General features: G+C 35.9%; 1 protein-coding gene across 5 annotated transcripts in view; it reads right to left on the minus strand.

The window, feature by feature from the left end:
• ZMYM6 (zinc finger MYM-type containing 6) overlaps nucleotides 1–12,466 on the minus strand; it is a 43,859-nt gene that overhangs the window by 21,749 nt on the left and 9,644 nt on the right. For 4 of the 5 annotated variants that reach the window (XM_036872216.1, XM_036872238.1, XM_036872224.1 and 1 more), the window contains exons 3-8: nucleotides 10,599–10,683; nucleotides 9,516–9,765; nucleotides 6,199–6,373; nucleotides 5,907–6,098; nucleotides 1,212–1,362; nucleotides 389–504 (exon numbers count right to left, since the gene is read on the minus strand). In XM_036872216.1, the coding sequence (XP_036728111.1) occupies nucleotides 389–504; nucleotides 1,212–1,362; nucleotides 5,907–6,098; nucleotides 6,199–6,373; nucleotides 9,516–9,765; nucleotides 10,599–10,683 (969 nt within the window). Of the gene's footprint in view, nucleotides 1–388; nucleotides 505–1,211; nucleotides 1,363–5,906; nucleotides 6,099–6,198; nucleotides 6,374–9,515; nucleotides 10,684–12,466 lie in introns of all 5 variants that reach the window. The other variant, XM_036872207.1, reaches the window with a different exon arrangement.

Consider the following 12,466-nt stretch of genomic DNA (forward strand, 5'->3'; position numbering starts at 1 on the left):
CAGAGAGGAGAGAATGGGACAAGTAAGTGGAAGCTTCCAATTCCACGCCAGGAGTCATTATGTATCTGGCCCAGGATGAAAGGAAGGGACACATGAGCACATCACCATGCCACCTATCCAAACCATAGCCTAGCATCCATTCTTTTGAAAGGGAGAGAGCCAAGGGAGAAAGTGGGAGAGAAAGGTAGTTTAGGTGAACACTCTGAATAAAGAAGGACTGAGGGTCAAATCTTGGGCTCAGACATTTTGCAGAAATGACCTCTTGGATCACAGCTGAATAGAATTTTTTTCTTTCTAACTTAATAAGCATGGTCCTTCAGCAGTTAACATTTGCCATAGACCAACGCCTAAGAGAACTGCAAGGGTAAAATACTACCTTAGGTCATACCTGGAAAGCCACCACACAACTGGAGCTGCAGAAGCTGTATATAGTTCCATTGGACATGGCTAGGTGATACTGAGGGACTGCTGAGGTTTTACAACTATGACACAAAACCTGGACACCTTGGTAGCAAAAAATAAAAACCAATGAGTAAGTTACACAGATGAACAAATGATCCAAAAATGTATTAGGAGAGTAAAAAAACAAATATTCAGTAATATACAAAACAAAAATGAAGGAACTTTACAATAATATGTAAAGCTAACCTCAATTAAGTCCCACTTATGCAAAAATTAACTTGGAACTTATACGTGTTTTTTCTCTCTTTTCACATATGAAATTACAAAATAAATACTTCAATCAAGAGAATCACTGAAAAACTTCGTCACTTAAAAATCAGCTCTTTGTGGGACTTCCCTGGTGGTCCAGTGGTTAAGAATCCGCCTTCCAATGCAGGGGACATGGGTTTGGTCCCTGGTCGGGGAACTAAGATCCCACATGCCACGGGGCAACTAAGCCCGTGCGCCACAACTACTGAGCCCGTGTGCCACAACTAGAGAGAAGCCCGCACACCACCACAAAATATCTCACATGCCGCAACTAAGACCCAAAGCAGCCTAAAATGAATTAATTACTTTAAAAAAATACTGCATGGATCCTTCAAAGAAAATAAAAATAAAAATAAAAATCAGCTCTTTGAAACTAAAATAACCTTGGGTCTTTATCTAACCACATAGATCAGTTTAGTTTGTAACGAAGTGAAAGAAAAGCAGTTACATTCTTCTTTAATAGTTATGAAATCTATAAATTTATCAAACTTAAACATTACCTGAAGAAATAACTGTCTTAACTCTGTAAGCAGATAAGCAATTAATAGAGCAGAAAAGCTCCGTTTTTCCTGAGTCATTCGTAGTCTCAATCATTTCAGCTGAGGGCCTCAATGATTTCCCCAAGGCATATGGAGGAGTTTGGGCTGAATTCTATTAAAATAAAATAACATTTAGATACCTAGGACAAGCACACGTATATACATATGGTTTAAGGAAAGAAAAAGAAAAGCTACCTACAACCAAAGCCTTTGGCTAAAATATTTGAGCATGACAATGATAGCAGCTACACTAAGTACAGACTTTCCTAAAAGTTGGGATGTAGGAAAAATAAGTTCTTTCAGACAATAATACAGGCATACCTCATTTTATTGTGCTTCACTTTATTATGCTTTGCAGATACTGCATTTTTTACAAATTGAAGATTTGTGGCAACCCTGTGTCAAGCAAGTCTATCAGCGCCATTTTTCCAACAGCATTTGCTCACTGTGTCACATTTTGGTAATTCCCACAATATTTCAAAATTTTTCATTATTTTTGTATTTGTTATGGTGATCTGTAATCAGTGACCTTTGATGTTACCACTGTAACTATTTTGGGGCGCCATAAACCACGCCCATTTAAGACTAGCTAAATTGATAAACGTTTTATGTGTTCTGACTGCTCCACTGACCGGCTATTTCCCATCTCTCTCCCTCTCCTCAGGCCTCCCTATTCCCTGAGACACAACAATATTGAAATTAGGCCAATTAATAACCCTACAATGGTCTCTAGGTAGTCAAGTGAAAGGAACAGTTACACATTTCTCACTTCAAATCAAAAGCTAGAAATGATTAAACTTAGTGAGGAAGGCATGTGGAAAGCTAAGAGAGGCCTAAAGCTAGGCCTCTTGTGCCAGTTAGCCAAGTTGTAAATGCAAAGGAGAAGTTCTTGAAGGAAATTAAAAGTGCTACTCCAGTGAAGACACAAATGATAAGAAAGCAAAACAGTCTTACTGCTGATATGGATAAAGTTTTAGTGTCTGGACAGAAGATCAAACCAGCCACAATATTCCCTGAAGCCAAAGCCTAATCCAAAGCAAGGCCCTACCTCTCTTCAATTCTATGAAGGTTGAGACAGGTGAGGAAGCTGCAGAAGAAAAGTCTGAAGGTGGCAGAGGTTGGTTCATGAGTTTTAAGGAAAGAAGCCGTCTCTAAAACATCAAAGTACAATGTGAAGCAGCAAGTGCTGATGTGGAAGCTACAAGTTATTCAGAAGATCTAGCTAAGATAATTAATGAAGGTGGCTACATTAAACAACAGATTTTCAATGCAGATGAAATAGCCTTCCATTGGAAGAATATTCCATCTAGGACTTTCATGCTAGAGAGAAGTCAATGCCTGGCTTCAAAGCTTCAAGGACAGGCCGACTCTCTTGTCAGGGGCTACTGCACCTAGTGACTTTAAGTTGAAGCCAATGCTCATTTATTATTCTAAAAATCCTAGGGCCCTTAAGAATTATGCTAAATCTACTCTGCCTGTGCTCTATAAATGGAAAAACAACGCCTAGATAACAGCACATCTGCTGACAACATGGTTTACTGAATATTTTAAGCCCACTGTTGAGACCTACTCCTCTGAAGAAAAGATTCCTTTCAAAATATTATTGCTCGTTGACAATGCATCTGGTCACCCAAGAGCTCTGATGGAGATGTACAATGATATTAATGTTGTTTTCACACCTGCTAACAAATCATCCATTCTGCAGCCCATGGATCAAAGAGTAATTTTGACTTTCAAGTCTTATTATTTAAGAAATACATTTTGTAACGCTATTGCTGCCATAGATAGTGATTCTTCTGATAGAGCTGGACAAAGTAAATTAAAAGCCTTCTGGAAAGGATTCACCATTCTAGATGACATTAAAAGCATAAGTGATTCATGGGAAGAGGTCAAAATATCTACATTAACAGGAGTTTGGAAGAAGTTGACTCCAACTTTCATGGATGACTTTGAGGGGTTTAAGACTTCAGTGAATAAAGTAACTGCAGACTGGTGGAAATAGCAAGAGGACAAGAATTAGAGGTGGAGCCCGAAAGATGTGACTCAATTTCTGCAATCTCAGGACAAAACTTTAATGAACAAGGAATTGCTTCTTATGGATGAGCAAAAAAGTGGTGTCTTGAGATGGAATCTACTCCTGGTGAAGAGGACTGCTGAAATGACAACAAAGCATTCAGAATATTACATAAATTTAGTTGATAAAGCAGCAACAAGGTTTGACAGGATTGATTCCCATTCTGAAAGAAGTTCTACTGAGGGTCAAATGCTATCAAACAGCACTGCATACCACAGAGAAATCGTTTATGAAAGGAAGAGTCAATCCATGCAGCAAACTTAATTGTTGTCTTATTTTAAGAAACTGCCACAGCCACCCCAGCCTTCAGTAATCACCACCCTGAGCAGTTGGCAGCCATCAACATCGAGGCAAGACCCTCCACCAGCAAAAAGATTACAACTCGCTGAAGGCTCAGATGAATGTTAGCATTGTTAAGCAATAAAGCATTTTTAAATTAAGGTATGCACATTGTTTTTTTAAGACATAATGTTATTGCGCACTTCAAAGACTACAGTATAGTGTAAATCGTAACTGTTATATGCACTGGGAAACCAAAAATTTGTGTGTCACTTTATTGCAATATTTGCTTTATTGTGGTGGTCTGTAACTGAACATGCAGTATCTCTGAGGTATGTCTATAAATGCCCTCTCTTTCTAAAGGTGAAGAAAAGACATAATCTATCTAAGTTAGTTATCTAGGAAGCTGCTTTCCTAGCTACAGAAACTGGATGAACTCAATCACATGTCTCTAAAACTCTTAACTGATGAAATGTCTATAAACACTATTTTAGAATTATTTAAGGATTAGCTCTTTACTTTTTGAAAGGACCCACATAGACCTGAAACATACCTCTTTCAACCAAGAATATATATCAATTATATATATATGTATATATATAAATTATATTTGTGTGTATGTGTATATAAGAATTGATATATATAATCTTGCTTTATTGCAGTGGTCTAGAACCAAACCCACAATATTTCTGAGGTATGCCTGTAAAATGTAAACTGAAAAAAATTAGTAACTACTCATATATATTAGCAACAACAAAACACATTAAAAGTAATAACTAATTAGTCATAACATACTTCTCTCATCACAAATAATCAGAGAGGACCAAGTAATCCATGAACCAAAGGACCACCCTCAGGACAGACTTGGACATCAATCTAGGATAGAGTCTACCACCTTGAAGGTTACTTAACTAGGAAGACTCTTCAGCAGGAGATAGAAAAGATGTTTAATGTATATTAGGAGATTCTACAGTACTACCTGTAGTTCAAGCTGAGTTTCATAATAAAATTTGCCTGTAAGGTTATTCATGTTTTAAGAAACAACAACAATAATAATGGCTACCATTTATATAAATCACCAGTGTTCTTACTTACTAAGCGCTTACCATGAGCAGGCCCCACACTAAGCAATTTATATACACTGTACCATAAAATCTTTTCAATAACATAGTGAGAGATACTTTAAAAAAATTATATATCTTTTTTAAAAAATTTAAACAAACTTTAAATTAACAAATAAACAATAAAGTAGGAGACTAAACTTACTTCATCTGGCTCCAAAGTCCAAGCTCCTAACTGCTACCCTATACTGTCACTGACACAATATAAGGTCTTTTAGTAATGAATTAAATAGGGAAGTAAAAGGAAGGAAAATATAAATTGCAAAGTTACAATACATAATCTTCCTGGTAAAAGAGGAACATCATTCATGCAGTTGATAGGGTATAATACCAGTAACAAAATCAGGAATGGAACTGATTTTTGGAATACATATATATATGTATATATATACACACACACATATATATAAAACATGGATTTTATTCTTGTGAAAGTAGTAACCAGACTGCAAAAAGTGGCTAAGTTTCTAGAAAAGAGATATTTTCCAAAGATGAACATCTATTACCAACTGCTCAAAGGAATTAAAAATAAACCAAACATCCTAACTGAAAAAAACTTTTAATTATCATTTATACCTTTTTAAAAAAATAGCTTTTTAAAGACCCCATATTATTCAGCAATAATTAAATTGACACAAATTAATATATTTAGTAACGAAACTAATAAATAAAAATTAGCTAAAATTTTTAAAAAGGCAGTTGGAAAATAGAAAAAAGAAAAAAAAAAGTTACAGTATTCTAATAAGGCAATGTTGCCAGAATAATTACAATTCATTCCAAAACACATTTAAAATATATATTTTCTAAAAGGAAAAAGATATGTTTTATATTTGCTGATTATATCATCTTTTAACTTTGGTCATAGTTTATTCACAATAATATGGGGTTTTCTTCACTATCAATATGTCACAGAATATTTCAGACTCATAGCAAATCATGAAATTATATTTGTGAATTCTTGGCCATGAAGGAAACCCTAAAAAATGACCTAGTTCACCTATATCATCTCACTATCAAAATCAACCCTTACAGCATCAGAATCTATCCCATTTTTCAGAAGGGGAAATCACACACCAAGATCAACTGATGGGAAGAGTTCACTCTTTTATTCTGCACTTCATCCCTGTGCAGCCATCTCAGAAGGGATAAGCCCAACTGTACACAACAGACTGATATTCATACCTGTTTATATGCTGTTATACTTGTTGAACTAAAAACCTTCTGGGACTGGCAAGGACCAGAGCTACTATAGCAATAGCTCCCACAGTTCTCACAACAGTTCATGGTAAGGTTGTTGGTAGAATGAAATTTTGAAAAACAGGCATCACTACAAAGACCATGTACCACATTTTGATATTTAACTTCAAATCGAATCTAGGAAATAAAAAAACACATACAGATACAAAATAAGCAAAGCCGGTTAAAAACCTCTAATCTGTGAAGAGAATCCCAATAAAGGTGAAATGTAACTTACATCAGCATTCTTCTGACACATACTGCACCTAGTTGAAATGCTATTGGTATATATGGTAACAACAGGTTTTTTCTTTAGCTCATAAGAAGAAAGGCATGATTGGCTGCAGAAATCTTTGCTAGGAGAGGAATTTTCAAATCGGGTTGTGATCACATCCTTTGGATTTAAAATGTTTCTAAAAATAAATAACAAAGGCAAAATGAAATGTGTTCTTCGTAATTGTAATTTCTTCCTCTTTGTGAGCTAAAATAACTACATTTACTAAGGGCAGCTATTGTATAGTAGTAAATGGGTGGCCCTGGAAAAGGCATCTGGAAAACTGGGTTTGATGATTAGTTCTATTACTTATCATCCGAGTGACAATGAGTGAGGCAATTACTGCCTCAATTTCCTCATGTATAAAACGGAGTTTATAATACTGAATTCATAGATGTGTTGAAGGAGAACTACATTTAAAATATATCTAGCCAGATGCTCATGAAAAAAACATTGAGGCTTCCAGCTCCAACCAAGTTTCATCCACTGGAGCCAACAGAACAAGTGACCATCCCACAACTCCAGACTACAAAACACTTGTCCTCTTACTAGCCAGTAGCTGCCAAGAGTAGAAACATGAATGAAACAAGGGATGAAAAAACTTTTTATTTAAATGTAAGATTTGGGAAACAGATGAACTACCAAAGATTAGCATTAAAAATTAGCATGATATATAAATCTTCACTATAACTGAAGAGACCAAAGAAACAAATGACAGACAAAAGCGCTATTAAGGCTTGGTATCAGGGGACAGATGGAAACAAGAATGAAACAAAAAGAATACAAATAACTGAGTTGTTCTATGAGACTTGTAGAGTTATTCTGTAAGAGCTAATTGTTACAATAAGCACTGCCAGTAAAAACAGAGACTAAGTTATTGCCATTCTTCTGACAAGTATAAAAATTGAAGGAAATAGGCATTAATTAGAAACACTAGTTTCTAATTAATGACCACAAAGTAAAGAAAATTAATGGCAATAATATTATGTACTACAATAATGTACTGGGTAATTTCTATGTGCCAGACATTGTTCTCTTTACTCAAATTATCCAATTTAATTATCAAAAAACTCTGTAAGGTAAGTATTATTAGGACACCAAATCAGAAAGGTTAAATAATGACTTGCCAAAGTCATTCAGCTGGTAAGCAGTGAAGCCAGAATACAAATCGAGGCAGTCTGATTCTACAGTCCATGGACTTCATCATTCCACTATTCTGCCTTCCATCCTGTACCTTTATTATACAGAACTCCATGGTAAACTACGAAAGAATAACAACAGCAACAGGGACTTCCCTGGTGGCCCAGTGGTTAAGACTCCGTGCTCCCAATGCAGGGGGCTCAGGTTTGATCCCTGGTCAGGGTACTAAGATCCCTCATGCTAAGATCCTGCATGCCGCACCACATGGCCAAAATAAAAAATAATTAAAAATATAAAAAAACAGCAACAGAGCACTACTTTAATGTTCTAAAACTCACCAAGCCTTACTAATACGACAGTGAATCTTGGAAACCAAGTGGATATGCTTACATGCAGATGAAGTATTAATTTTGAAAAGTAATTTTTCTACTAAAATCAAAGCAATTAAGAATTTTATTTAATAATGTAAATCTGCCAGTGCTATGTATATATAAATAAACCAATGAGAATGACTTTTTAATGAAATCTGTGCACATAAATATAAATGCATTCTAAACCTTACACATCCAAATATATGTTACATCTTAACATTTATCTTAGAGAAGCCATACCTCTCCCAACAACATGGCTCAAACATTTTTTCTAATTTCTCTTTTAGTTTATAAGAACTCTAAGCACAACTTTTTAATTTTATAGTCAGAGACCATGTTTAACAGTATGACTCAGTTTAATCATCTACAGTAGTCAGCTGGTAAGACATCAAGTAACTTTTGGCAATGTGCAAAAATCAAACCCCAGCTTGAAAGATAGATTTATCACCTAACTTAGTCTAAAGGAATGTTTCACAGCCTCTGAAGGCAATGCAAAATCAAGAGACAAAAAAAAATTTTGAATAACAACAGCGTTGTGGTAAAAAGCCAAGGACAAGAGTGACTACTTTTAAGAGAATATGTATTTGGATGTACAGGCGGTGTTATGCTCTTTAAAATTTAATTAATTTCCTTTTGATATTTGATATGTTGAGATTGAATATCTAAAAACAAAAAACTAAATTTACTCTTCCAGATCAGTTTCATGAGAATGACATAAAAGAGTTAAAGTAAGGTATTAGAAGGGCATTTTGGAACAAAACTAAATTTGAATATTTAAGTAAAATGTTTTAAAATTCCTCTTTCCTTTTAGTTGGGGATTTCCATTTTAACAGGATCTACTTTTAGATACCTAAGGCCAACACACCAAGCAGATAAAGAAACTATCATATATCGCCAAAGACAAAATAGAGGCCTATAAATTATATGTTAAATATACATAATACCAAATTTATTATTAAAAGTAATAGGATCCCACTTATTAAGCATTTGCTGTGTGCTAGGTCCTGTGCCAACACTGTCTCATTAAAACCTGAGGAAGTAGATACTATTTACCAATGAAGAAACTAAGGCTTAGAAAGGTTAAATATCTGGCCCAAGGTCATATAGCTAGTAAGTGATAGAGCTACAATCTAAAACCAAGCTCTTAACTTTCCTTGCTCTACATTAGTGACTACTGACAACATACTGTATTCCTAGAATTGCACTACCACGCAAATAGGTAAAACGTGCCAAATTCTTCAAACTTACTGAGGTAGAGAAAGAAGTTTATGTACCTTCGTTGCTATTTCTTCCTCTCTCTGCATCTATGCATTATTATAAAGTAACAATGACCCCCAACAAAAGCTCACAAGGACTTTTCAGGAATAAATGCATTATTTTTGTGGCCATTTACCTTCTAAAGAATTAAATAACTTTCATTTACTATTATAAGGGTGATACTATTTCATTCTATACTTCAATAACTTTCAAGATAACATAATTTTGAACAGTTGTTGTCTACAATTACAGTAGATACAATATATGAGTGGTCCTATAGTTTCTCACAAATAATTTATTTCTTTCTAATTGAAAGAGACAGGAAAACTGGTCTAAGCAATACTTTTTTACATCAAGTCACTTATTTAACTTTACAAAACTTTAGAATTTGCAAACTTCTCAATTAGCTAAAAAGTATTTCCAGGGAAATGAGCTAAAGAGATTTAAAATAGCAATAGCATATTTGAACTAAAAACACTTAAAAAGTAAGGGATATAATTAAGAATTTCATACTTTGAGCAGTTTGCACAGGTTTTCTTGGGAGGAGGTGGTAGGCAGACAGGTGAAGAATATCCGATGATGCACCTTGTGGAGCAAAAGAGCTGAGTAGATCCTGTCTTATGAAATGCAGTTTGCCCCTTATAAAGCATTTTTTTGCAACCAGAACAAAAAACCTGAATAGCTACGGCTGGAACTGAAGGAAGCGATATATTTGGGCCAGATGATGCAAGAGAAAGCTGAAAGCCTGGGGTCAACTGTTGGGCTATAAAAACAAAATAAGAAAAAACAACAACAACAACAAAAACTGTTTTCACATCAACATGAACATATATACATTCTCTATTTTTTAGCACAAATTCCCTCAGTCTTGAAATCCAATATTGAGGCAATAACCACTCTAAAACAGGCAGCTTCAAACTTTTTAACCATGACACATAGTTAGAACTACATTTCACATTATAACCCAAGAGACACACACATACATCTGTATGTGCATGTGTGTGCATGCATGTGTGTGTATATGTATATAAAATTTAATAACTGAAACAGTAATTTCATGAAATAACGTTTCCTTACTATATGCACCACATTGATATACAGTTGACCCTTAAACAACTCAGAGGTTAGGGGCGCCGACCCCACGCAGTCAAAAATCCGTGTCCTGCTATCTCTGTCTCAAAAACAAAAGAACTGAAAAAAAGAAATGACTCATCCAAGGGCAGGAAGCTGAAACAGTCTGGATAGAATCAGGACTCAAACCCTAGTTCTTCTGATTCCACATACTGTGATCTCCAATAGAACATAAAAATGTCCCCACACTTAATTTACAGATCTGTAGAATAAAAATACAGGTACTATATTTATTGAAAAAAATCACCTGTAAGTGGACCTGCGCAGTTCAAACCCATGTTGTTCAAGGATCAACTGTAATTATATTCCACTTTTTAAAATACTGGTCAAGACCAGCTAGCCAGTTTGAAAAGCACTGCTTTGTCTAAAGGAAGAAAAAGACTTACATGAGGTACTTTCCCTCAATTCTACTCGTCAGAATATAACAAATACTGATTCTAACTAACTTACAGTTCTGTTTCTTACCAAGAGGACTGTCACTGACTGAAAAGACAGCACTAATTTTCAGTTCACTTTCTTGAGTTTTCGGCTTTGAAGCATGTACATATTCCTTAAAGAAAACAAGAAGAGAGAGAGAGAAATGAATACAGTGTTAGTACTGAGGAAACTAGAAATTCAAACAAAAAAAATAACTGTCATATTCATCTCTTCTACATTATAGTCGTAATCGCCTTCAAATACCTCAAAAGTCAAAATTTACAAGTTATCAGACTAGATTCAATCTTTTTTTTTCTTTTTTTTTGGCTGCGTTGGGTCTTCGTTGCTGCGCGCGGGCTTTTTCTAGTTGCGGCGAGCGGGGGCTACTCTTCGTTGCAGTGGGCAGGCTTCTCATTGCGGTGGCTTCTCTTGTTGCGGAGCACAGGCTCTAGGTGCACAGGCTTCAGTAGTTGTAGTACACAGGCTCAGGAGCTGTGGCTCGCAGGCTGTAGAGCGCAGGCTCAGTAGTAGTGGCACACGGGCTTAGTTGCTCCACAGCATGTGGGATCTTCCCAGACCAGGGCTCGAACCTGTGTGCCCTGCATTGGCAGGCAGATTCTTAACCACTGCACCACCAGGGAAGCCCTAGATTTAATCTTTACAAAAAGGATCTTTAGAATTGAAGAATCTTTTATGATAGTTATATCTACTTCTCAAATGTAATCTTGATATATGGGCGTAATACACAGCTATTTCAATGCTGAGCACTACCCCTTTTATAGGCTGTGTTTATAAGGGAGCAATAAATGAAATTAAATCTGAATGATTTAGAGTTTGGATCAAATTAGTAATTTTAGCCAACAGAGTTGCAAGTGGCATATCTCTTAATGTCAGAAAAGACACAAGTTTCAATGCAATCTGCTCATTATACAAAAAATCAACACAGCCTAAATCAGGTTTATCTTTAATATATTCTTCAAAATGCTTTAAAATAACACGTAATCATGAAAGAAATTAAAATACATATACCTAACTTGAAAAAGAGTGCCCCTTATTCTGAGATCAGAACTACCCTACATTTTGGAGCGGTGGGGGGCGGGGGGGTTGTTAAAACAGCCTTACATATTTCAAATAAAGTTTATTTTTTTAAATGACAGTGTTCTTTTTTTTTAGTTATAGTATTTTATTTATTTTATTTGTGACTGCGTTGGGTCTTCGTTGCTGTGCGCAGGCTTTCTCTAGTTGTGGCGAGTGGAGGCTACTCTTTGTTGCGGTGCGCGGGCTTCTCATTGTGGTGGCTTCTCTTGTTGCGGAGCACGGGCTCTAGGCACGTGGGCTTCAGTAGTTGTGGCTCGCGGGCTCTAGAGCGCAGGCTCAGTAGTTGTGGTGCACGGGCTTAGTTGCTTCATGGCATGTGGGATCTTCCCGGACCAGGGCTCGAACCCGTGTCCCCTGCACTGGCAGGCAGATTCTTAACCACTGCACCACCAGGGAAGCCCTCAAAGTTTTTAAAAATAGTCTTACTTTTTTGAAACAATGGTGATAATAAATGGTAGTTGTATTTTTAATCTCCCTGTACTTAGCAAAATAAATGACAAATGTATCAGTTCCCAAAGTTACTCTGGAATTTCTTTGGAATATTAAATGCCGAAGATTAAGAACCACTGCATTAATTTATCACTTCCCGTGATGTACGTTATGGCACCAAACAAACTGCTGCCTATAAGGTAAGAATTATTGAACCTTCTTTATGGATGAGGAAAGTGAGGCTTAGAGATGTTCATCAACTTGTCCAAGGTCACAAAGATACTAAGTGCACAGATGGGAATCAAACCCAGGTCTCTCTGTTTCAAAACCCATGCTGTCTCCCTCCTAAATGTACAAATACAATATAACATAATTACTATAATGAATTC

The sequence above is a fragment of the Balaenoptera musculus genome, chromosome 1 (assembly GCF_009873245.2).
Source record: "Balaenoptera musculus isolate JJ_BM4_2016_0621 chromosome 1, mBalMus1.pri.v3, whole genome shotgun sequence".
NCBI classification, from domain to species: Eukaryota; Metazoa; Chordata; class Mammalia; order Artiodactyla; family Balaenopteridae; genus Balaenoptera; species Balaenoptera musculus.